Below are 26,458 nucleotides of genomic sequence, written 5' to 3' on the forward strand. Positions count from 1 at the left end.
AGGAGGGAGGGAAGGAAGGAAAGGAGGGAGGGGAGGGGCAGGGGTGGGGGGAAGGAAAATATCCTACCTAGATTCATGATAGTGAAATTTGCAGAACCCTGGAAAGTGGAGAGAGCTGAGGCTGGAGAAGTAAGCAGGGGCAAAGTTAAGGAGACTGGACTTAATGTTAAAAGCTAACACTTAGGTAGTGTTATTATAGTACTTGCCAAGCCGGGGCAGACATGAAGTGATTTACTCCTCACAGCAATTGTATGATTTACCACCTCCGTTTTACAGATGAGGAAGTTGAGACAAGTGAAATTCGGCTACTTGCCCAAGGTGGCACAGGTGTCAGTGGTAGAGGTAGGATTTTGCACAAGGTACTTCTGGCTCTTTTGAAAAACTATACATACATTTCTTAGTATTTGTCTCTATAAAGGACGATGGGAAGCCAGGGGCATGACACGACATTTGTTTCCCCAAATCAAATGATCCTGGCATCGCTGTGGACCATGGACTAAATGCGGCTAAGTGTGGAAACAAGTCTGTTGGAATAATATAGCTAACGATAGGGCGGGAGGTGGCCCACAAAAACAAATGGATTTGCGAGCTCCCCCGGAGGCCGGCCAGGGTGCAGGATTAAGGTGTGAAGGAGGGTGAGGATACGAAGGCTTCGGAGTGTGTCCTCTCGCTGTTTGCGGTGCCTGTGAAGGTAAACCGTCCACCAGGGGCGGAGTTGCCTGTACCCAGACCAGGCAGCCCCACCGCCGGGTCCCCAGACTGGGCGCGCGCGGCTCCGGAAACCGCGCGCGCAGGCGCAGTGCGGCGCGGGGCGCCCCCTGGCGGCGGCGTGCAGGGACCGCCCCCAGCCCGGCGCCGCCGCTGCCCGCCTCGGCCCAACATGGCGATGCACAACAAGGCAGCGCCACCGCAGATCCCGGACACCCGGCGGGAGCTGGCGGAGCTCGTGAAGCGGAAGCAGGAGCTGGCGGTGAGGGGCTACCACCCGGGGAGCCCGAGTGGGGACCCCGCGCCGGCCCCCGCCTCCAGGCGCCAGCCCCGCCGCGCCAGGCCGTTAGTTCGCGGGCGCTGCGCGGCGGTCCGGAGCCGGCGGCCTGAGGCAGGGCTGCGCCTTCGCGGCCCGCCGGCGCCTGGGCTTCCCGGCTGTGAGGGAGCGGGGCCAGAGGCGGGGGCGCGGAGCCGGGGGGCGGCGGGGGCCTGGAGGAAGGATGGCGCGGGGCGCCGGGGGCTGGTGTGTGGGAACCGGGAGAGGCGGGTGCCCGTGCGCCTTGGCGGGCGGCGAGGGCGGGCGTGCCGGCAGGCTGAGCAGATTGGTCCGGGCTTGCTGGTGGGTTTGGCAGGGTGGGGTAGGAGGCGGCGGCGGTGGGGGGACGCGGTCACCCAGCCTGGCCTTCGGAGGGTGGAGGGACGGGTGTCCCCCTGGGCACCTGCGGACCCATTGAATGGCATTGCTGATGGGCAGGGATGCGACGGGTGTGGGAACGCCTGGAAGGTGTCGGGCGAGGGGAGCGGACTCCGCCTGGGGACGAGGAATTGTTCGGTGCACCCAGCGTCCCGTGCACCCTGGCGGCTAAATCCTACCTGTCCTACCCCCGAGTCCTGGCCGGGGCACCTGTGAGGCCGGTCTCACCTGAAGCTGTCCTCCCAGGTTTCCATGGCAACTGGCTAGCCTGTGCTGGCGGCCTCTGCGGGGAGGGGAGCGGGTTGCTGGCGCTGGAGGCCGCTCACCCTCCCCTCCCGCCGGCAGCGCCTTTAATGCGAGGAGCGGCGTCTGCACGGGCCGGGCTGTTTCACAGTGGGGTCTCCGTGAACCCTGGGCAGTAGATCCAGAATGTCGCATGTGCATACAGTTTTCACGGGACAGGCTCTGCTTCCTTCTGTCGCACAGGGATCCGAGAGGACAGTTCTAGGCTGTCTCAGTCCGCCTGCTCCTCCCCGTGCCATCCATCTCTCCGCAGGGGTGGGTTAGAGTGTTTGTGCTCGAGTTTATAAATCGAATAGCAAGATTCCAGTGTGTCAGACCTAATTTTGCACTTACAAGCCATTATCCATTCTCTTGTTTTTCACCTCGCAGGAAACGCTGGCAAACTTGGAGAGACAGATCTATGCTTTTGAAGGAAGCTACCTAGAAGACACCCAGATGTATGGCAATATCATTCGTGGCTGGGATAGGTATCTGACCAACCAGAAGTGAGTGTCAGAAGCCGGTGGTGTTTGTATGGTGACCTACTAATACTGGCTTTGAAGACTGTGTACATTTTTGGTGGCAGCTTTGTCGGCAGGGGATGTAATACGTGGTAGTGTGGAAAGGGGTTTGGGCTTGAACTGGGGTTCTGGTTCAGCCTCACTGAGTAATCCTAAACAAATCCTATGTCTGTCTAATAGGGGAGTACTGCCTGTGGCACAGGGTGTGTGAGGCTTAAATGAAACACAGCATGTAATACCTTACACAGCAGCATTCTGTTAGTGTTTTCTACGTTTTTTTAGAAAATATATATTTTATTGATTTTTTTATAGAGAGGAAGGGAGAGGGACAGCAGAGAGTTAGAAACATCGATGGGAGAGAAATATCGATCAGCTGCCTCCTGCACACTCCCTGCCAGGGATGTGCCCGCAACCCAGGCACATGCCCTTGACTGGGATCGAATCTGGGACCCCCGAGTCTGCAGGCCGATGCTCTATCCACTGAGCCAAACCGGTCAGGGCGTTTTCTACGTTTTAATCAGTCATGAGTCCCACCCTCTAGACATATGTACCAACTGTACCATGATTTATTTAGTAATAGTATTCTCAAAAACTTTCTAAACTTTGAAATTTTTTAAATATTCAGAAAAATTGAAAGAGCCCTCACTGGCCTATATGGCTTAGTTGGTTGGAGCATATCAAAAGGTGCCAGGTTTGAGCCCTGGGTACGAGTCCTGGCCAATGTTGCTCAGTAGTTAGAGTGTCAGCCTGCCCACTGAAGAGTTGAGGGTTCAATTCCTGTTCAAAGGCGCGTACCTGGGTTGCAGGTTCAGACCCCGTCCCAGTCAGGCACATGTGTGAAGCAACCAATCTATGTGTCTCTCTCACATTGATATCTCTCTCTCTCTCTCTCTCCCCCCCCCCCTCTCTCTCTCTCCCCCCCCCCTTTCTTTTCCCTCCCTTCCTCTGTCTCTAAAAAATCAATGGAAAAAATATCCTTGAGTGAGGGATTAATAACAACAAGGTGCTCAGTTGATTCCTGATCAGGGCATGTATCGAGGTTTCAGGTTCGATCCCCGGTTGGGGACTTGCAGGAGACAGCCAATCAATGATTCTCTCTCATCATTGATGTTTCTATCTATTTCTCCCTCTCCCTTCCTTTCTGAAATCAATAGAAATAGGTTTAAAATATATATATATATATATATATATATATATATATATATTTTTTTTAAAGTTAGAAGCAGATATCATGACACATTATCCCTAAATATGTCAGCAGTTAGCTCCTAAAAATAAGAACATTTTTTTACCTAGCCACAATTATGCCGAGAGAATTAGCACTACATTGATAATATCATCTAATATATGGTTTTTATTCAAATTTCCCTAATTGTCCTCAACATGTTTTGCTACCTTATTTGATCCAGTCCGAGTTTTCCATTGCGTTTGGCTATGATGTCCCTTTAGTCTCATAATTTAGGAGAGCTTCCCACCCTTTTTGGTGGTGAAGTTGTGTATGACATTGTCTTGTAGAATGTCCCAATTCCAGATTTTTCTTTTGCCACCTCATGAGAGATCCGTTACACATTTTTTGCAGAAATGTTGCATTAGTGATTTGTGTACCTCTTGTTGTTCACCTTTATTTCATCAGGAGGCATATAATGTCAGATTGTCCCATTATTGGTATGATAAATTTGACCATGTGATTTCTCCATTGTAAAGTTTTTCTTCTCTTTGTAATTAACCATGTAAATTTGGAGTTCATGCTTTTAGATAGTAGTAATATACTGCACCCCCTCATTTTTATTCAGTTGTTTTAGTCTACATTATTCCTGTCTGAACCAGTTATTATATGGAGGTTACAAAATGGTGATTCTAATTTTACTATTGCTTTTACATTTATTACTGGTATTCTGAAAGAAGAACCTTCCCTTTTTATCTTCATTCCCTTTTTTTAAAATAGGTTTTTATTGATTTCAGAGAGGAAGGGAGGAGAGAGAGATAGAAGCATCAATGGTGAGAGAGAATCATTGATTGGCTGCCTCATGCATACCCCACACTGGGAATTGAGCCCATAACCTAGGCATGTGCCCTGACCAGGAATCGAACTGTGACCTCCTGGTTCATAGGTCAATGCTTAACCACTGAGTAACACCAGCCAGGCTATCTTCATTCCCTTTCATCCTTTTTATCTCTGTCTCTTTTGTATCACTATAGACTTATGGATTTTTTTAAAAATTACTGTTGGTCCCGGCTGGTGTGGCTCAGTGGTTGAGTGTTGACCTATGGACCAGGAGGTCAAGGTTTGATCCCTGGTCAGGGCACATATTCTGGTTGCTGGCTAGATCCCCAGTGGGGGGCGTGCAGGGGGGAGCCTATCAACGATTCTCTTTCATCATTGATGTTTCTATCTCTCCCTTCTTCTCTGAAATCAATAAAAATATATTTTTAAAAAAGATAACAAATATTTATTTAAAAAATTAATGTTGGGATCTAGCCCTGTCACTTTTTTATTACAGAGGTTTATTTTTTAGTATAAAATAATTTATTGAAACATATACAGAGAAATGTACAAATCATAAATACATAGCTCAGTGATTTTTCACAAAGCCAACACATCCATCATTTTTTTTTTTTAATCCTCAGCTGAGGTTATATTTATTGATTTTAGAGAGAGGAAGGGAGAGAGAGAGAGAGAGAGAGAGAGAAACATTGATGTGAAAGAGAAACATCAATCATTTGCCTCCTGTATGCACCCAAACTGGAGATCAAACTTGCAACGTAGGTGTGTGTTCTGACCAGAAATCGAACCACAACCTGTTGGTGTATGAGATGATGCTTCAACCAACTGAGCCACCGGCCAGGGCCAGAGCTCCCATCGTTCTTTTTGATGCTTAGTTTATCCCAAACATGGCCAGAAGGAGCCTCCTTAAGCTGATTTCCTTTGTCCTTTTGACATGATCCTGTTAGTTTGAGTACCTTGTTTCTGTCTGTCACCTTTTCCTTTTCTTGTCCTCGACCAGTGGTTCTCAACCTTCCTAATGCCGCGACCTTTTAATATAGTTCCTCATGTTGTGGTGACCCCCAGTTTCATTGTTACAAATTGAACATAAAGCATAGTGATTAATCACAAAACAATATGTAATTATATATGTGTTTTCTGATGGTCTTAGGTGACCCCTGTGAAAGAGTCGTTCGACCCCCGAAGGGATCGTGACCCACAGGTTGAGAACTGCTGTCCTAGACCATTTTTCCAAGGAATCCTGTTTTTTTTTCTTTAAAATTTTAAGATTTAAGTTTATTTAACAGACACTTCATATCACTAGTCTATTCTAGTTGTTTTTAAAATCATTAAAATATATACAGATTAAAATGAAAATGATTATGAACCAACTAACAGTGTCATGTACCACTGTGGAACACACATTCCATACATTGGAAAACATTGTTGTCTGTCTACATAGTCATTCGGCATAAAGGTTGTTTTGGTCAATCCAAGTGGGGTGGAAGTAATAAAAAAAAAAGGATCCCTGGCCAGTTTGGCTCAGTGGATAGTGGCCTGTGGACTGGAGGGTCCTGGGTTCAATTCTGATCAAGGGCACATGCCTCAGGTGAGTGTGGGAGGCAACCAATTGGTGTGTCTCTCTCATATCGATGTTTCTCTCTCTTTGTCTCTCTCCCTCTCTTCCACTCTCTAAAAAGAAAAAAAAAATCAATGGAACAATATCCTCGGGTGACAATTAACAAAAATAAAAAATAGAATAAACATAAAAACAAAGAAGTTCATTATATTTTCCCTGGGACATCCTCAGCTTGAGCCATAGACAAAGCTTGGTGCTCATGATGAATCCTTGTGTGTGTTTTAGAAACTCCAATAGCAAAAACGATCGAAGGAACCGGAAGTTTAAGGAAGCTGAGCGGCTCTTCAGTAAATCTTCAGTTACGTCAGCAGCTGTAAGTGAGATGGGGGTCTTAATGTGGCCCATTATTGAGGAAAACCTCCTTTTTCCCTTCTGTCTGTGAGTGCTCTCCTGAAGTCTGTGATAATTTTTCTTGTAACTAGTGTTTCTTTCTTTTAGGCAGTAAGTGCATTGGCAGGAGTTCAGGACCAGCTCATTGAAAAGAGTAAGTTTATTTTTCTACTTTTTTATTAGTTTATTTTAAAGCTACTATAGTTCCTGTCTTTAACACCTATCCAGCGGTGTATCTGAAGATTGCATCTCTGACACTCTTGTGTCTTCTTTCTAGAAGTTAATAACCTCTTGTGTATCTTTAATCTTGTCTTTCTTATGAGAAAGAAATGACCATGTCCTTCCTTCCTGCCTCTTGTATCACAGGAAGGTTGATGTTAGCTGCTCAAAGACAGAAAGGTATGTCTTCACTCCTGATAAGTCTTAGGAAATTTTTTATAAGTTTAAAAAAGCTCTTATCATGGAAAATTTCAGACATATCTAATAAATCCCCATGTACCCAAATTAATACTTTTTAAGAAATTTGATCTTTCAAACAGAATGTACCTTTGTGTTCTTAAATATAAAATGGAGCCCGAGTTGATTTTGTTTAGTGGATAGAGCATTGGCCTGCGGACCGAAGGGTCCCGGGTTTGATTTTGGTCAAGGGCACATACTGGTTGCAGGCTCGATCCCTGGCCCTGGTTGGGGCACATGTGGGAGGCAACCAATCAGTGTGATATTGATGTTTCTCTCTCCCCCCCCCCCCCTCCCTTCCAGTCTCTTTAAAAATCAATGAAAAAAAAATCCTGGGGTGAGGGCTAACAAAAATAAATAAATAAATGAATGAATGAATGAATAAATAAATAAATAAAATGGAGAATAGAGCAATTGTGGCATTCTCTGTAATGAGCCATATAGTGCAGTTCTGTTCTAATTTCTAGTGATGGCATATATACCTGTACATTTATCTTTCTGAGTCAGACTCTGTGTAGCTGTATTGAATGTTCTCCCTGTGCACTGGCTCACTTTGAAATACAACCTACTTTTTGTATCGTGGCTTTGGCATATCTTGTGGGATCCAGTTCTTTTGTTTGCATTGGGGCAGTGGTTTGAGGAGAAGAGATTTTGGTGGCTTGGGAATTAGAACTACTCAGTGACTTCAGTTTTATCTCTGTGTACAGATTTCTAAATTTTTAACTCTATCCTTAACCCCTTTAGTGATACATTTCTAGAAACTTCTAGAAAATGTCTTCTGTACATTTCCATTCAGATATTCAAGCCCAAAGATTTTGTCTAAAACTGAGCCATTCTATTTCCTTCAAAACGTGTCTGCCCAATTTTTGTTATAGTATTTCTGTTCTTCATCATTCAAAAATTTGTAGGCATCTTTACTGATTTTTGCCAACCTAATTAATTGTGCCAATTTTTTTTTCTTTTGCTATGACTGTCAGATAAATCTTGTTTCCTTTTTTAAAAAAAATATTTTTGTTACTTTCAGAGGGGAAGAGAGAGGGAGAGAGAGATTGGAACATCAGTGATCAGAGAATCATTGATCGGTTTCCTCCTGCACTGCCCCCACTGGGGATTCGGCCTACAACCCTGCCACATGCCCTGACCAAGAATCGAACCGCCATCTCCTGGTTCATAAGTCATGGTTCAATTCCCGGTCAGGGCATATGCCAGTGAGCCACGCAGGCCCGGTAAATCTTGTTTCTTTTCAATTAATGCCACTTGGAGAATGTAGAGCCATTTCACCTGCTTTGTAGAGTAATGAGGCTGGTGAAGGAACTTTGTGGATCTCACTCTTACAAGTGCAGATGCAATGATGTCTGACTCCTCAGGTTTCATAAGAGCCTTTCACCCTGCCCCGTGCTTAGTGGGTAGTTTAGCATATGCTCTGCACCTAATTACTCATACAGAGCACCTACACCTCGGTACTAGTCAGGAAGACTCTTAAAGCCACTCCTTTCAGAAGCTTACCTGAGAATGTGCTTATGTATGAAAGCTTTTCTGACGCATATGCAGACCATCCATTCCCCTAAGATCTTCCTCCTAGATTGAGCCTCCATATTGGTATTCCTTGGTTTTCCCTATGAAGTTGCATTTGGTCTTGTAAAATGTGTCTCTCTTTATTCTAAGAGGATGTGGCAAATGCTGTTAATCATCATTCTAATTATCCTTTTTTTAGAAATAGTTGTTTTCCCTGAGGGCCTTGTTGTTTTTTACTGAAAATCCTGTAATTGACTGTTTCTCTCTTTGTATCGGAGCTAAAATGCTTAAAGCCAAATTTGTGGTGTCCCTTTAGAAAGCAGATAGGGATTTATAGCATGCATTTGGGGACTGAATCTTAGTACTGCATCCAGCTTACTTTCCTCTTCTATTCTTCTTTGCTTATCTCATTTTTTTTTTTTTTTTTTTTTTTTTTTTTTTTTTTTGCTTATCTCATTTTAAATTTATTTTATTGGATTACATTATATGAATCTTGGCAAGCTGCCTGGGATTTTTTTTTTAATAAAGCAGAGAATTACACAAATACTGGAGTTCATTAATTTAAATGGTCAGAGCCCTTTTAAAGTAATTCTATTGCATTTTATCTCACCACCTCCACCATTACCACTTCCCACTGCTATTTGTAAGATTTTATTTTTGTCTTGATTTTCTATAGTTAACTGCAATGTGTCTAAGTATGAATTTTTTTCTATTTATCTGGCTTGGGTTTCACTGGACTTGCTGAAACTGTGTTTGGTATTTTTATCAGTCCTGGAACATTCCCAGCTGTTATCTTTTCAGATACTCTATTTGTTTCATGCTTTCTCTCTTCTTCTGGTACTGTAGTTAAATGTATATTAACCCTTGTCATTTTAACCTTCATGTCTTTTATTATCTCTTCTGTACCTTATATCTTTTTGTCTCTGTGCTGCAGTATGATAATTTTTTTCTGACCTACCCATTTCTAATTCTCTTTTCAATTAAATCTGATTTGCTGTTCCCTTGATTTTAAATCTTAATACAATTTTATTTCCATAAATTCTACTTAATTATTTTAAAAATCTGGTATGTAATTTTCCAATAGCTTTCTTTGCATTTATTTTCAAATGTGTGTTTTATGCTAAAGTGTAGTACGTGTAGTTATTCTGCAGTCTGTATTTAACTTCAGTTTCTGAAATCCTTAATGACCTATTTTTGTTTATTTCTACTAGTCATTACCCATGAAACCTAATTTCTCTGTGTGCTTGGTTATCTTTGTGTATTCATTATTATTAAAAGTATTCATCGCTCTAGCCGGTTTGGCTCAGTGGATAGAGCATTGGCCTGCAGACCTAAGGGTGCCTGTTTCGATTCCGGTCAAGGCATGTACCTTGGTTGCAGGCTTCTCCCCAGTCCGGGCACTGGTTGTGGCATGTGCAGGAGGCAACCAATGTGCTTCTCTCACATCAGTATTTCTTTCTGTCTTTTCCTCTCTCTTCCACTCTCTATAAAAATGAATGGAAAAATATCCTCGGGTGAGGATTGAAAAGAAAAAAAGTTTTTATAGACCCTGGTCAATGTTGCTCAGTTGGTTGGGCATCATCGCATGTACCAAAGGTCTCAGGTTCAATTTCTGGTCGGGGCACAGCCCAGGTTTCAAGCTCGATCCCCAGTGGGGGGCATGAAGGAGGTAGTCCATCAATGTTTCTCTCTCATCAATGTTTCTGTCTCTCTCCCTCTCCCTTCTTCTCTCTCTAAAATCAATAAAAACGTATTTTAAAAGAAAATATTCATAGAATAATTTGAGGGCAAGGATAAAGACGCTGTCTTCCAGAGAAGACTGAATGTTTGCTTCTGTTAGGTGCTCAGACCTCTTTAGACCAAGTTCAAGGCTTGAGTGTGCCTAAGTGACTCAAGTGATTCAAACTAAGCTTTAATTCCACGAGAGGAAGGAGTGGTCTATGTTGCCTCTATATATTTTCCTTTGTAGAAAATCTCTACACTATCTCAAAATTTCTATATAACAAACCTTGTGGAATGATGTCTCAGTTTTTGATCTTTAGTGGCAGTGAAATGAACATTCTTTTAGAATTCTAAGTTGCATATATCCTTAGATCTCAAAGATTTTAGAGTTTTACACTTTTAAAAAAATATATATTTCTTATTGATTTTAGAGAGGAAGGGAGAGAGAGAGAGAAACACCAGTGATGAGAGAGAATAATTTATCGGCTGCCTCCTGCACACCCCACACTGGGGATCGAACCGGCAACCTGGGCATGTGCCCAGACTGGGAATCGAACCGTGACCTCCTGGTTCATAGGTTGAATCTCAACCACTGAGCTATGCTGGCTGGGTGACTTTTACACTTTTGGTATTTTATTTTCAAACCGTTTTGGAAAATTTCCTCAGAAATGTATTGCTTTCTGCTTCCTTTGGCTTCAGATGTGCTCAAAGTAGAATAATACAGTGGGTTAGCATCGTCCCTAAAGGGGAGTTTTATGCAGATTAGTGAATCATAGTATATATATTTTTGAAAGAATAAGAGAAAAACAAAACAGGTAGGTTTTATCCAGTTTCCTTTAAAGGGTCTGCACAGCCCTGGCCTGTTTGGCTTGGTGGATAGAGCATCAGCCTGGGGACTGAAGGGTATTGGATTTGGTTTTGATTAAGGGCATGTACCTCAGTTGCAGGCTAGACCCCCAGCCCTGATCAGGGCATGTGTGTGTGTGTGTGTGTGTGTATGTGTGGAAGGCAACCAATCAATGTGTCTCTCTCACATTGATGTTTCTTTGGGTCTCTCCCCCTCCATTCCATTCTTTCTAAAAGTCAATGCAAAAATATCCTCAGGTGAGGATTAACAAAAATAAAAGTAATAAAAATAAAATAAAATACTTAATAAAAAAGTAAAAATAAAGGATCAGCACAGTCTCTACTGTTTTTTTCTTTGACTCTTCTGGAGCTTTCAATAGCCAGATCTCTCCTCAGCATTGACTTTGCCCTGTGGGTAAGTATACGCCTGCAGGAAGCTTTGTTCCTGGTCCCTTCCTTTCCTCCTTTAGCTGTTTGTGCTGCTCAGAAGTTATTGCCTTGACACTATTTATTAGCTGTTCCGTTCTTTTATTTATTATTATTATTATTATTATTATTTTTGCAGTGCTTAGCTTTTTATTTTTATTTATTTATTTATTTTTTAATTATTAAATCTTTATTGTTCAGATTATTACATTTGTTCCTCTTTTTCCCCCCCATAACTCCCCTCCACCCAGTTCCCACCCCACCCTTGCTCCCCACCCACTGTCCTCATTCATAGGTGCGCAATTTTTGTCCAGTCTCTTCCCGCATCCCCCACACCCCTTCCCCACCCCAAGAATAGTCAGTCCATTCCCTTTCTATACCCCTGATTCTATTATAATCACCAGTTCATTCTGTTCATCAGATTATTTATTCACTTGATTTTTAGATTCACTTGTTGATAGATGTGTATTTGTTGTTCATAATTTGTATCTTTACCTTTTTCTTTTTCTTCCTCTTCTTAAAGGATACCCTTTCAGCATTTCGTATAATACTGGTTTGGTGGTGATCAAGTCCTTTAGCTTTTCCTTATCTGTGAAGCTCTTTATCTGACCTTCAGTTCTGAATGATAGCTTTGCTGGATAAAGTTATCTTGGTTGTAGGTTCTTGGCATTCATCACTTTGAATATTTCTTGCCACTCCCTTCTGGCCTGCATAGTTTCTGTTGAGAAATCAGCTGACAGTCGTATGGGTACTCCCTTGTAGGTAACTGAATTTCTTTCTCTTGCTGCTTTTAAGATTCTCTCTTTGTCTTTTGTTCTTGGCATTTTAATTATGACGTGTCTTGGTGTGGTCCTCTTTGGATTCCTTTTGTTTGGGGTTCTCTGCGCTTCCTGGACTTGTAAGTCTCTTTCTTTCACTAGGTAGGGGAAGTTTTCTGTCATTATTTCTTCAAATAGGTTTTCAATATCTTGCTCTCTCTCTTCTTCTGGCACCCCTATAATTCGGATGTTGGGACAGCTTCAAGAGGCTGTGTAAGAGGCTCCTTACACTATCTTCGTATTTTTGGATTCTTTTTTCATTTTGCTTTTCTGATTGGGTGTTTTTTGCTTCTTCGTATTTCAAATCTTTGACTTGATTCTTGTGATCCTCTGGTCTGCTGTTGGGTGTCTGTACAATATTCTTTATTTCAGTCAGTGTATGCTTAATTTCTAGTTGGTCCTTGTTCATAACCTCGAGGGTCTCACTAGATTTCTTAGGGTCTCATTAAATTTATCGGCGGTTTCTAGAAAATTCTTGAAAAACCTTATAAGTGTGGTTTTGAACTCTATATCCAGTAGTTTGCTTTCCTCCATTTCTGTCATTTGTGACCTGTTTCTTTGTCTCTGCATTTTTTATGCTTCCCTGTGTTGATAGAGTGGCTTTCTGTGTTCTGTGTCCTATAGGGCCCAGTGGCTCAGCCTCCCCAATTACCTGAGGTGGACACTCTTGGTGCACCCCTTTGTGGGCTTTGTGCACAGTCTTGTTGTAATTAAGCCTTGATTGTTGTAGGTATCACTGGGAGGAATTGACCTCCAAGCCAACTGGCTGTGAGAATTAGCTGTGTCTGCAGTGGGAGAACTTCTGTGCTGGAGACACCCTTCTGGGGCAAGACTTGCTTCATTGGGATTTGGTGCTCACTGAGTCTGCCCCCGAGTGTGTCCCCTATGGATCTGAAGAGTTGTAATCTGGATGATCCCACTCTGACCACTGGGTACACTGACTCATGGATCTAAGGAGGTGCTAATTTAGCCTCTGCCTGAGGCTACACAGCAGGAGCTATGGAGAGATCTGCAGATTCCTCTTCTTTTTTGCGGGGTTTGGAGGTGCCCAGATGAGGCCCAGCTGTGAAGCAATGCAAGCTGCTGTGGGCCCTGGGCCTTCTTTTGGAAGTTCTGGGTCTCTCTGACCCAGCTGCAGTTTGTTAGGTAATTTTCAGATTCCAAAGGGCCAGGGCATTCATATGCAAAAGTGTCTGTGCACAGCTTCAGTGGGCGGAGTTTCAGGGAATCAACAGGGTGGAGCAAACAGCTATGGCTGATCCTCAGTCCTACCCTAAGAGGCCCAGGGTCTCAGTGTCCTGGTAATTGCTGCAAGCACCTCTGAGAGAAAGCCGCCCTCGAGTTCCGACTGATGCCAGACAGTCCAGTTTCTCCCCATATGAGTCTGGGTCCTCAGAGACTTGCCCGGAACTGGAGTTCAGAGCAATTGGGAGCTTGAGACTCCCTCCCGATTGAAAAAGACAACCATGTCCTCAGTTGCCAGCCCTTTCCACGTGCGCCTCTGTACCTCTGCACTTCCGCACCTCCTCTGAGTCTCAGTGTGCTTTTCTCTTTCCTTCTAGTTGTAGAATTTCCACTCAGCCAGCCTTCCTGTGGTTCCGGATGATGTCTGTTTTGTCTATTAGTTGTATTTTTGAAGTGGTTGTGCGAGGCAGCAATTTCTGGTGTTTACCTATGCTGCCATCTTGGTTTCCTCCTGTTCCTTTCTTTTAATAAGTAGAGTGTCTCATTTGTAGATTTATTAAACTTAATCAGAATCTGATGTTCTGTGCTCTAAAAATGAGTTGCTTAATTTTATGTAAGAAACAAACTTAACGTGTGTTTCTGTGGTGGCAGCAGCATGCGGTTGACTGACTCACTGCTGCACTTTGAGATGTTGTCACTCAGCCCTTTTGTCATCATTCCTCTTCTGCTTCCCTGAGCCAATGAAGAAAATTATTCTTACTTTTTATTTTATTTATTTATTTTTATCCTCACTGAGGAGTGAGGATGTTTTTTCCATTGATATTTAGAGAGAGTGGAAGGGAGGGGGGGTGGAGGGAGGTAAGGAAGGAAAAAGAGAAACATCAGTATGAGAGAGACACATCGATTGGTTGCCTCCTGCACCCACCCTGACTCAGGGTGGGGGGTCGAACCTGCTACCCAGCTATGGGCCTTTGATCAGATCAGGGTTGGGAATTGAACCCGAGATCTTTGGTGGGCAGGCCGGTGCTCTAACCACTGAACATGCTGTTCAGAGCTCACTTTAATGGTGTTTAGTTCCCTGGTTCCAGTTTCTCTTATAAACTACATCTAGCCTAATAACCCTAAAACATGGATTTAGACAGAACTTCATAAATATTCATTGTTGGATGTCACTTCTCTGTTTGGAGATTCTTTTTTAAAAAAAATATTTTTTTGTTGTTGATAGTATTACAGATATCTTCCATTTCCCCCCCCTTTATCTCTTCCCCCCAGCCCCTCCACTCTCCCCAGGTCTTCACCACCCTATTGCATGTTTGTAGATCTCACAGATACTGAGATTGAACACTTACTGTGTTCTAGACACCAAGTAAACACTGTACTTGCATTATCTCATTTTGTCTTTAAAACTTCTCCTTGAAAATAGGGAACGTTGTGGTAGCTCAGGGTCTAGCCCAATGCCTTGTCCATAGGAGATACTGAACACATGAAAGAAAGAATTCTTACTTTACAAATGGGGAAACAGGCTTAGAAAGGTTAAACTACAAGTCAGTTCTCTTAACCAGCGCCTCCCCAAAATGAAATCCTTTACTTAGTCTGACATATGAGTCCTCTTAACCTGCCACTCCATTTCACCTCTCATTTCTCAAGCTCTCTGTAGAAATGACGTTGTTTGATTCATTTGTCCCAAATATACCTTGTGTTTTCTCATCTCTACACTTTTGCTTGTGCTATTTTTTTTTTTAACTTATTTTGGCTTCTCCTTTTTCAAGGTCCAGTTAAAGTCTACCCCTTCAGTGAAGCTTTTCTTGAGGAATTCACTCTTTCTTCTCTGACTGATGATACTTAATATCTATATCAGGACTTTGGAGCATGGGTTACTGCCTGGCATGTTACCTTCTTCGTTCGTAGGGCTTTGATTTACACTGTTTTGTATGCACTTGCGTGCTTACCTTACAGAATATGACCAACTTACCCATTTACTCAATACTCCCAGAGCATCTGGCCCACAATGAATAAATGTTCGTTTTGTTCATCAGTGTCTTTTAATTGAATTGCTTGTCAAATTTAGAAGGGCCAGGTTGGTCAATATACCCTTGTTGAAAATCAGTTGGTCATAAATGTTAAGGGTTTGTATCTGGCCTCTGAATTCTCTTCCCTGGTTTCTGTATGTCTGTTCTTATGCCAGTACCACATACTTTTGGTTGGGTACGTTTTGGTGTTCTTTTGCTAAGTTTTCTATGAAATCTGTTTTTCTGATCTGTGGAAGGGCCAGATTGATCAATATACTTTTTCTAGCTTTATAGTTCTAGAGCTCCCTCTTCTGGTTGCTTTCATGAAGTGATCAAAAATAATATTTCATGATTTCTGAGATCTGGTTCTGTTTCTCTTTTGCCTTTTGGGAACCATCTCTTTTACTTCTTGTGTCCATGTGCTACTCAGTGTAAAATCTCTTCCCAGCAGTTTGTAATACAAAGACATCAAAAGTGAGCAAAGTGAAAACCTTCGCCCGCCCATCCTTTTCTATTAAGAGTTTCAAGAAGTTCCTTTTGGAAAAAGTATACATTTACCAAAATATATGTAATATTTTATATAAATCATTACTTATCTTGCATAATATATTGAAGGGATGTAAAGTTGGGAATGTGTCAGCTGAAGAGTATTATTGCTATTTTAAAAAATAATACTCAAGATTTCTCAGAGTAATTTAGGTAGTGGGATTCTTCTCATGGGCCTCTTTTCTTGACAGAAAGACAGGATTTCTGGATGGTTTAGGGAAGGAATCAGGGCTGGCTATAGGAAGTTTTTCCAAGGTCATTCGTCACCTCCTTGAATATTTCTTAATCCCATTAATATATTCTATGTTTACAGAACCTTTATGCAGTGAGGCTACTCTGCCTGTGCCCCCATCTCCCAGCTGTCCTTAGATCTGCCTCTGGTTACACAGTTTCTGATTACATGTCAGGAATGCTGGTAACTTTGAAGCTTTGATTGCATATATCTTCTTGTTAGACGGTATGATCAATGAGTATAGGAATATAGTCTTTTTTATATATTAGTGCTCAAAAAAATCTTTCCTGACTGACGGACAGATTGCCCGAGTACTGATGGTGCTTCTGGGGATTTGTGTTTCTTCCCTCAAGGGGAACCAGGAAGTGGGACGGAAAGCGATACTTCTCCAGACTTCCACAATCAGGAAAATGAGCCCACCCAGGAGGACCCTGAGGATCTGGACGGATCTGTGCAGGGAGTGAAACCCCAGAAGGCTGCTTCCACTTCCTCAGGGAGCCATCACAGCAGCCATAAAAAACGAAAGAATAAAAACCGACACAGGTCAGTGGTAGGGACCACCTCCCACCTCCCACCCTCATATGTCCCCACTCCCCACCAGCCCCCACCTGCCCACAGCTTCCATGACCATTGTTGTGAAGGGATTTTACTAGAATGAAAAGTCTTCAGGATTGGTTTAGTGCTTCTGTGTTGTTGGGAAGAAGTTCCATTGGTACAAATGAAACAGAATGAATTTTTCTCTGTCTAGGGGAGGAATTAGTGGGCTTTATTTAGCATAACCACATAGGAGGACAGCATTCTCACCATTGCTAATGTAGAATAATTTTGTTCCATAAAATATTTGTTTAATATAACAAATTTGGAATCCTTTTAGAAGTGGAAAAAAAGGGATCTAGAAACAGAGTCTGTGTAATAGTATTTGAAAAATACCGCTAGTCCATGTTGGGAAGCTGCAAAGTAGGATAAAGTCCTTTGTTCTTAATCCCAATCCCTGCCTACTCTTGTTTCCTGGTGAATGGAGGGAACCAATCTGATGTGTCTTTTTTCTTTTTAAATATGAGTTTTTTTTATTGCATGCGATTCTCTGTTTTTATGTACCTCTGCAATATGCTGATTCCAGATATCAGAGGAAGAGTATAAAGTCTGTAAGATATGAGAGTGCCTCCCAGGTAACGTTTGTCCACTGTGTTTTTTTGCAGTGCGTAATGAGATAGGAATGGCATCAGTGGACAGAGAGGTCAGGTATCACCAGAGAGGATTTAGTGTTCACTCTGTGTGGGGTTTGTATGATAATACGGGCCTGTTAACTCAGGTAATTGGAAATTATACAGCTGCATTTACAGAGGTTACAGTTTCTAGAGTGAGGAATCCTGCCCTAGCCTCAAGACCTTCTATGGGAGGCATGGAAACCAGTTCTTTACAGGCAGGCTTTTGTCCTGCTTCTCTTGGGAGCCTGCTTGCTGAGGAGATGAAAGGAGGCATGCAAGGGGTGGATGGGGTTCCCTGTCCTCCAGTTTGCTTCTGGGTTGGGTTGTTTTACAAACCTGTAGGATTTTCCTTCATGCACCCAGGCATTACATTGTTAGCTCTGTGGATGTGGCACACAGGGATAATATAAAATTAACTCTAACTGGTTTAAGCCTCCTTGGAATCATCATTTTTTTTAGAGTTTTTGTTGTCGATGTGGTGGTGGTTTTGAGACTGCAGAAAAAGTATTTCCTCCAAATACAGACTAAGGACTGTTAGCTTAGCATTTTTCTGCAAACCACAGATCACCATGCCAATCTCATAAATGCAGTAAGAAATACCAAAAATTACATATCTTTTCATTTTTGTAAGGCTACGTGTTTGATCACTGTGATAGGACTCATCCTAGCTTATCACAAATAGTAGCAGAGAACCATACTCTTAAAAATATTTTTTTAAAGTGTCAAGAAAAATTAGCCCTGACCGGTTTGGCTCAGTGGATAGAGCGTCGGCCTGCGGACTGAAGGGTCCCAGGTTCGATTCCGGTCAAGGGCATGTCCTTGGTTGCGGGCATCCCCCCAGTAGGGGTGTGCAGGAGGCAGCTGATCGATGTTTCTCTCTCATCGATGTTTCTAACTCTCTATCCCTCTCCCTCCCTCTCTGTAAAAAATCAATAAAATATATTAAAGAAAAAGAAAAATTAAATGTTATACTCTCTGTTGCTTTTACTAAAATTTACTCCAGTGTCATTTTAAAGAAATAATACTTTTCCAATTTCAGTGTCTAGAGTCGGGGGAAAATTCCATGAAGGTTTGTTACTGATACCAATAGACACTCTAGACAGCTATGGTTTATTTCAGGTAATACTTCATTTCCCTCAGTGGCATGATCAGCTGGTGATAAAATGGAATTAGAACTTGAATCTGATTTTCTTCTTGCAGGTTTGTAGTAGATTTCCATAGGAACTATACTTCTTTCTACCCTTTTCTCCTGGCCCTAGAAGCTAACTCCTTCCAGAAAAATAACTAGGATTTATAAAGATCTTTGATGTTAGTTATTGTTCACAAATAGTGCTTTCTGTTTGGAAAGCAGGATCCTTTGACCATTTCCCTGGTTTAATCTGGCTGGGCTTCTCCATTGGACTTAGATACTCGCCTGCCCCAAGGGAGCAGAGTGGAGCTATTTACCTTCTTTCTCGGGAAAACAGATTGACTGTGCCTGACTGGCAGCTCAGTGGCCAGTGAAGGTTCTCAGATTCCTGCCGTCTGTAGTCAGGAAATGTGTGGCCCAAACCCCTCACCTCTGACTGCAGTCTTTCTTAGTGGGTCTGACAGAGTGGGATGGCGGGAGGGAGCACTTAGTACATATTTGTAAGTCTGCACCCAGTGTAGTACTTGTTTCTTCTCCAACCTGCCACACACCGCATGTATTCAGATAAAGTCAATAGTAAATTATTTCAGCAAATGTCTGAGTACCTGCTATGTGCTGGGCACTGTTTAGTGGTGAGTGAAGCAAAGTGGAAATAAATAAGTTACTTTAGCAAAAAAGGAATAACTTTTGAATTTGTCCTCCAGGAATATGAAAATTTATCAAATAATATTTAATATTCATAAATTATCTAAATGATAAGTTTCAGTATATTTAAAGAAAACAGTTGAAATAATAACTTACAGCTGCTCTTTTAGGTTTTTATTACTATACTAAACTCGAGAATTCCTCTAGATTTGTGAGGTTTTCATTAAGTAGGTACAGTCTATTTTGTGAATAAAAGTAAATGAGGCTGGAAGGAAAATTTTTAATAGTTCCTGGTTTGTACACTTTTTGTATACTCCTTCCCAAATGTCTTGAGTGAAACTGTTGCATAAGGGGTATTGACATTAAGCGTTCTTCCAGCTTCACTCTTGCAAACATTGGTTAGGAGGAAAAGATAGCCATTTTGCATATTGTTTTACCACCTATCTATAGTCTGAAAGGTTGGAGCCAGCAGGGTTGGTGTCATACTCTGGATTTTGTTTGCTTTGGAGGCCTGCCCACACCATGGTTATCAGTGATGGCCCCGGATTACTTTCTCTTCATACTACTCCCATCCGGATCCCTGAGGCTTGGGTGCCTGTGGGTGTCAACTTTTCTTTGTTTTCATAGGGGTGCTGCAGACTTTGGTGTCCCATAACTGTAGCCCTGACATAAACAGTTAACTGCCATCACCAATGCAGGCTCTGCAGTTTCTGGAACAAGACTCACCTATCACTGAAGTTCCTTCATTCGACCCCTGGCTTCTAAAATGAATGCTGTAGAAAAGGAGTACCATGTTCCCTGGACATGCTTAGAACATATAACTTGTTCAGAACATATAACTTGAGTTAAAAGTTGTAGAATGTTTTCTTTTAAAAAAATGTATGATGTTTTTATCTTTTGTTTTAGTGCAAGTGTATTTTGCTGAGTTGTTAGTATTGTCTTCAAAGCACCTTTCATTATATGACTAATCCCTTCTTTTTCTATATCTTCTAATGTCCTAATTATACTTGTCATTACAATTAAATATTTTCCAAGTTCTAACTCTGAATCTGGTAGCTAATAGAAGGCCTGCAGGTATCTATCTAGTTTTCTAATGAAATAACTTTTTCTTTCATAGTCTGTTCTCCCGATATGAAAACCATTGAGGGAAGGGAATCTCCCAACCACAAAATCTTTGGTGCTTTCATGTTTGCAACTTTATGGCTTAAGGTTCTTAAAGCTGATTTTGTTTCTATAAATCTTGCTAGGGTGGCTAATCAACTAATTTATTCAACTAGTATATTAATTTCTATTGCTTTCTTCCTTTCAAATGCTGCCCCTCAGCCCGTCTGGCATGTTTGATTATGACTTTGAGTAAGTTTGATTTGAATTAGTATTTGTGCTGTGTTGTTTAGTGTGTAGAGACCAATATGCCTTTTTGAGACCTTTCTAACCCATAGTTTATCTGTTTAATTGTAGGTATGTATATTAGGTTAGGCTGGGAAGTTTTTTTTAAAAACAGAAAAACGTGATGGAGGTAACATTTTATTTAATAACTTCAGCAAAATTAAGTAAACTTCACTTTTATGCATTTTAATTGCTTTTAAAATAGATAACTCACTTTAATTCATATTTAAATTGATTTTCTGGCTTTGCTTCATAAGAAGATTAATAGTTTAAGATCTTGATATTTTGCTTTGGAAAGATTTAAAAATTGAAATTTGTTCAGTTTCCTTTGTGTTTCATGTCTGGAAATACAAACTGCTAGTCTCTTTCCTATTCTTAATCACATGTGTCTCCGTGATTATCAGTGATAGAGTTACAAAGCTAACACAGTAACATAGAGCATGCCCTCTTAATTCAGTCTCTTTAACGTGTAATTTTGGAATAATTTAAAAATTATATGGCTTTCATAACTGCTATATATTTCTTTCTGAGTCATCTAAGTTTGCCTTGTGGCAGGAGTATCTGCTCATGTTTAAAATACTTGCTTAATAATATCTGGATAAACAACTAAATATGACATAGCCTAATGAAGAATGTGGATTTTACTTAACCAAATAGTCTTTGTTATAGCTTGTGCCCTATGCAGTAGCTGATTCTTGGACTCTTTTTCTGTAAATTGAAATGCAAATATCTTTATCTTTCTTATACAGGATTGATCTGAAGTTAAACAAAAAACCACGAGCTGTAAGTATCAGTCAGACCATCTCAAAGAGGCTGGCAGTGTTGTTGATTATTAGGAAAATGATTAGAAAAATGTCCTCAGAGCTTGAGTGTCCCCAATCTGGGGTCACAACTGTAATTTAAAAATCTGGGGTGTCTATATATATATATATATATATATATATATATATATATATATATACTCTTCAACTTTTAGGTGTTACTTACTTTTTTTAATATTGGAGAGAGAGGAGTCGCACATTTTTACTGATTGATTAAATAATGAATTGTTAATATTAGCTTTTTTTTTTTCTGACTGGTGAGCTCAGGGTGTGTAATAATTAGGACAGAATTGGTTTTTCAGTCCCTTTGTGGATTCAGAAGACATGTCATTTTCAGGGGTGAAATATTATTGTCCATTACATTTGAAATAGAATTTTGGCTGCCTCTGAACGATAACCTAGCTGAGTTGGAGATTTTTTTCTTTTAGGTTCAAACCAATGCTCTGCTGAGAATGAATTGGGCCTTTGTTTTTCCTCTTTAGGACTATTAGAAGACGCATTAATGCAGCAGCTTCCAGGCTGTAGAGCCCTGCTTCCCTCCTCCGGCCTCACAAAGATAAACATCCCTTGCCTGAGTGCGTGGCCATCCACCTCTGCTTTCCCAGACCTGGTGCCTGTGACTCTGAGTCGCTTGTTCTGAAATGTGGTGACAAGTCATTTCTGTAAGACCACATCGGATCATTTACTTTGTGTCATTCTTAGTAACAGAACTGCAGGAAGACCAAGACCTGGTTCTAATCCCAGCAAGTTGCTAACTGAATCCCTTCTTGGAATGAATATTTCTCCCTAACCTGGCCGGCACCAGCTTCATCTGTGAGAGCCACTGAGAAATGGCCTGTGCTTTTATTTTACGCTGAAAGTAGAGCACTGATCACATTTCATGGGAGGCTGTAAATACCTGTCATTTTCTTATTTTGTTTGTGTTTCATTATTTTTCTATTGTTGTTTTTACCATCTTATTTCTTTTGGGGCTTTTTGTAATGACTTTGTACAGCTCATACCTTCCGGCTGACATATCTAATAATCTGTTTCACGGAGTTGCCAATGTTCTTAAACTGAAAGTGACCTGGTTTACCATAAACAAAATGGGGAACTTGGCTCTTTGGTTTTTCACAGGGGAAAGTTAAAGAGTGTTTATTTAATAATTACTTATCTTAACTCTTTCTGAGTTGGGAGTAGTTTCATGTTCAAGGAATAGGAAAAGCTGAAAAACATAAGTTTAAATCAGTCCTTTTAAAAATATTTTTATTCTTTTTGTATAAATAAAAATCCACAGGATTTGACTTCTCATGCTTTACTTTTAAACTTGAGATTTTTTTTCACTTATTTATTCATATCATGCCTTATGGAAATTTCTTTTTCCACCTTTTCTCTCTTTGCTGGTATTTGCCTGATTAAATAGTGCTTGGAAAATCACTAAGGCGTATGAAAAGGCTCAAAATTGTACTCAAAGCTGATACCACACAGAGTTCTTGAGCAGAGTGAGAGATAGGATCAACAAGAGCCAGTATCGCCCAACAGATCCCCCTTCTCAGGGGGGTGATGAGCCCAGGAACTTGCTGATCATCGTTACTGGTCGTTGTTGCCCGTGGAGCAGTTGTGATCTACCTTGGCTGCACATTGGAATCACCTGGGAAGCTTAAAAAAATACTCATGCCTGGGTCTCACCCCAGAGATTCTGGGCCAGGGTACAGTCTGGGTTGGGGATCTCTCTTCTGAGAGTCCCTGGGTTCTGATAGGAAGCCAGTTAAGAACCACTGTGTTAGACGGGATGATGCGACTTAAATCCTGTGTTGTGAATCAGTCTAAGCAGGGATGAGACTTGGGGGCCTCCCCTTCCCTTGGACTGTATTTAGTCATAGTCCGTTACTTATGCCTATATCTTTGTTAGAAAAAATATGTTCCATTTGTGATCATATTGGTAGAGCTGAATGTGGGTGATGCTGATTATCAGAACAATTCTACTTTGTCGGATGTACAAAAGCTTTCACTCTTGTTCTCAATAAACCTTTCTTTCCTTTTTTTTTTTTTTTTTTTTTTTTTGACCCTGTGGCTATTTAGATGTCTTTGGCTATGTCTTTGGTAGCAGAACTCTAATGTCAGGGTATTTAAGGAAATAGTTTCTTACATGTAGATTGTTCCTTTAAAAAAAAAAAAGAAAAACTAAAAACAGTGGAAACCAGTAGCCTTTGTCAGTTTGTCTCCTTTCCGGGAGGGAGGGAAAGGGTACCTACAGTTTCCTTAACTCTGAGGAAAACACCTGGCAAACCTGCAAACATTTCTCAGTTTGACATTTGCTGGAGGTGTGCTAAGACTGCTCTTTGAAAGGCATATGATTTCAAAGCATAGCTATGTACACATGAACACCCATGTGCATACATGATCGTAGGATCAGGCTGCCTTCTCTGTGAGGTTTAATCATTGATTTAGGGAACCTCCCAGTTCTGTAAGTTGTCCAGGCACACTGGAGCTTTTCAAGTCCTGAAAGATTGGTCCCCTACAGTGGGGTGGTTTAGAAAAAGGCACCAAAGGATACTGTCTGCCATGCTTATGATACTTGTAACCTGGATTATAAACAGTTTGCTTGACTTTAAAAGAAGATAAGGCACCCTAACCGGTTTGGCTCAGCGGATAGAGCTGCGGACTGAAGGGTCCCAGGTTCGATTCCGGTCAAGGGCATGTACCTTGGTTGCGGGCACATCCCCTGTAGGAGGTGTGCAGGAGGCAGCTAATCGATGTTTCTCTCTCATCGACGTTTCTATCTCTCTCTCCCTCTCCCTTCCTCTCTGTAAAATATTAAAAAAAAAAAAAAGATAAGGTAATGATTGATAAGTCTTGCTCAAAAGTGCTAACACGGAGGGACGCATTTATTTAGGTGGCAGGTGCCTTCCTAGTGCCTGTTTCAGCTGGGGCGAGGCAGTCTGCCGGCGGCCTCCCTGCCCCCTCTCGGCAGCCCCCTGAACAGGGACCGCCTGGACCACCGGGAAGGGGCTTCCTTCTGGGCCTGCCTTCCGGTGAGTTGGGTTTGGAATAGGACTTTGCTTCAGGTTTTGGGGACAGAGAATGAATTGGTTTAAAGCACTAGAGCCAAATCCCAAGGTGATTCCCAGGATATGTCTGTCCTCCCTTCTTCCTCTCTTGCACTTCAAAGGAACAAGAAGGGAACTGGAGGGCTGAGGCAGTTGTGCTGGCGGATTCCTGCTGTCTGGGTAAACTTGGTTTTCTGTTCGTTAGCCTTCTCATCTCTAAGATGGGAATAGGTTGTCCTTTGATTTTTTGGGTAGTTAGACATTTTAAAGTCCAGGCGCGTTGCAGTTACACTTTACGTCTTATCCTGTGAGGTGGCATCTGTACAAAGCTTCCTGGGGAGTCTCAAGGGTCCTCTTCCAGAGGCTGAGGAAAAGTCTATTCAAACTCACAACCAAACGCCCTTCCCCTACAAGTTGTCCACAGCAACTCTGTAGGGACAACCCACAAAGTGAAAGATGAGAAGCTGTGTGGGGCCAGGGGGAGAGGCTGACGGGAAGCATGAATCTGGACAGGGCCAGTGTGGGTTCAGAGCTGTCCACATAGCTCAGGGTCTTCAGAGTGCTTTAAGAACTTACCAAAAGTAGGTTAAACGTTCTCCCCACAACTACGTTCATACTGGTTGCTTAGGAAAATAATCCCTTGCTTTGAAAGAGAAGGAAGCAGGCATGGGAATTAGCTCCATCTCCAGGCTGGGGCCTTTGGGTGCTGGGGGATGTAAATCCTATATAATAACAGCAGAACGATGGGAATGACTGGTCACTATGACACACACTGACCACCAGGGGGCAGACGCTCAATGCAGGCGCTGCCCCCCCCCCCCCCTGCTGGTCAATGCGCTCCCACAAGGGGAGCTCTGCTCAGCCACAAGCCAGGCTGATGGCTGCCAGTACAGCGGTGGTGGTGGGAGCCTCTCCCGCCTCCTCAGCAGCACTAAGGATGTCCGACTGCAGTTTAGGCCTGCTCTCTGCTGGCAAGTGGACATCCCCTGAGGGCTGCCGGGCTGCTAGAGGGATGTCTGATTGCCAGCTTAGGCCCAATCCCCCAGCAGGCCTAAGCCAGCAGGTGGTCATCCCCTGAGGGGTCCCAGACTGCAAGAGGGCACAGGATGGGCTGAGGGACACCCCCCTCCTCCAGTGCACAAATTTTTGTGCACCAGGCCTCTAGTATTCTATAAAGACTATTCTTGACTTCTTGACTCCTGCAACGAATAAGGGCATCAAGCAAGTGTGAAATGGCCTGAGCTTGAAAGCAGTGAGTAGGCTGTTTTAAAATAGTCTGTGACTTAGTTTTTGCTTTTATTCTGATTTTTCTGCCCTTCATCCTTAACTCCAAATGACTGGGGCTTTGCTACACTAAAAATTCACACCTGGAGCCCCACTCCGGACAGTGCCCTGGTGTGAGTGCAGTGTGGAGAGAGCGGGCTGCGTGGCTTCGTACACCTTTGCTCCTCCCAGGCTCGTGGTGTATTCGGTGCCTGGGAAGGTGATGTGCACCGACGATGCAAAGATAATGATCTAAATTAATGCTGTTGTGTCTGAATTTTAAACAACCGCTAAGCGTCATGATTTCAAACAGTGTTCACTTTGAAAAACTGCTTCTGTAGAGTAAAAGTTCTCACCGCTGAGATGGGCTGTGTGCAGGTGATTCCGAGCCTCACATGACAGGGCAGGTGTCCCCGGGTGTGTGTGTGTGTGTGTGTGTGTGTGTGTGTGTAGGGTGGCTCACAGGGGCCGGGAGAACATAGCAGTCCTTTGATTTATATTTACTTTCACTTTGAATGTGTTATAAAATATACTCAAATCTTAGTTCATTAGCACAGGTAGATAATTTATAAGTAAATATTAGGTTGAACCATAGCAAGTGCTGATACTCAATCATTTCAGTCTTCAAAAATGGCAGTTATCACGGATTGACAACATATACCTGTTGGGAATACGTATGCTCTACGTTTTTACTGCTTGTGTCCAAGAATAAGCATATGGGAGACTCTGGCCAGACAACCGTCCTCAGGCCCCCACCCCCACCCCCACCCCCGTAACTTAGTTCTGTGCCCCAAGGGGGCTTTATGATACTTAATTTGAATAAGTAATACATGCAAATAGCATACATTCAAATGGTACTGAAGTGTGGTCACTAAAAAGTAAGTCTGCCTGTCCCTCAGCTACCAGCTGCCCTTCCCAGAGGCAGTCCTTTGTGTCTCCTAACCAGAGGAACTCTGTGCTCATTTGAGCAATGTGTACGTGTCTCTGACAGAGATGTTAGTGCACAGCGACACTGTTACATCCTTGCTTTTTCCATGTAAGCAACATAGCTTAGAAAACGTCCT

General features: G+C 42.3%; 1 protein-coding gene across 7 annotated transcripts; it reads left to right on the plus strand.

Moving 5' to 3' along the window:
• The first annotated feature begins 802 nt into the window (after nt 1–802).
• MEAF6 (MYST/Esa1 associated factor 6) lies at nt 803–23,287 on the plus strand. Of its 7 annotated transcripts, none has more exons than XR_013995668.1 (9): nt 856–970; nt 2,075–2,190; nt 6,054–6,141; nt 6,267–6,312; nt 6,525–6,557; nt 16,267–16,456; nt 20,354–20,411; nt 21,031–21,064; nt 21,585–22,392. XR_013995668.1 is itself a non-coding variant. In XM_081086290.1 (9 exons), the coding sequence occupies exons 1-9, from the start codon at nt 881–883 to the stop codon at nt 21,591–21,593; spliced, it is 636 nt and encodes a 211-aa protein (XP_080942416.1). In that variant the 5' UTR covers nt 856–880; the 3' UTR covers nt 21,594–23,287. The 7 variants fall into 7 exon arrangements, 5 of the variants coding, with proteins under 5 accessions (XP_080942419.1, XP_080942416.1, XP_080942417.1 ...); XM_081086290.1 differs by lacking the exon at nt 20,354–20,411 and adding an exon at nt 20,219–20,248 and having other exon boundaries at nt 21,585–23,287; XR_013995667.1 differs by lacking the exon at nt 6,525–6,557 and having other exon boundaries at nt 808–970.
• The last annotated feature ends 3,171 nt before the right edge of the window (nt 23,288–26,458 follow it).

The sequence above is a fragment of the Myotis nattereri genome (assembly GCF_964212035.1).
Source record: "Myotis nattereri genome assembly, chromosome: 3".
NCBI classification, from domain to species: Eukaryota; Metazoa; Chordata; class Mammalia; order Chiroptera; family Vespertilionidae; genus Myotis; species Myotis nattereri.

Coding starts and splice junctions, on each gene's coding strand:
- MEAF6 (XM_081086294.1), top strand. CDS start 881: ATGGCGATGCACAACAAGGCAGCGCCACCGCAGATCCCGGACACCCGG. Junction 6,142..6,266: donor CTTCAGTTACGTCAGCAGCT/GTAAGTGAGATG, acceptor TCTTTCTTTTAG/GCAGTAAGTGCATTGGCAGG. Junction 16,461..17,366: donor ATAAAAACCGACACAGGTCA/GTGGTAGGGACC, acceptor TCTCTTGGGAGC/CTGCTTGCTGAGGAGATGAA.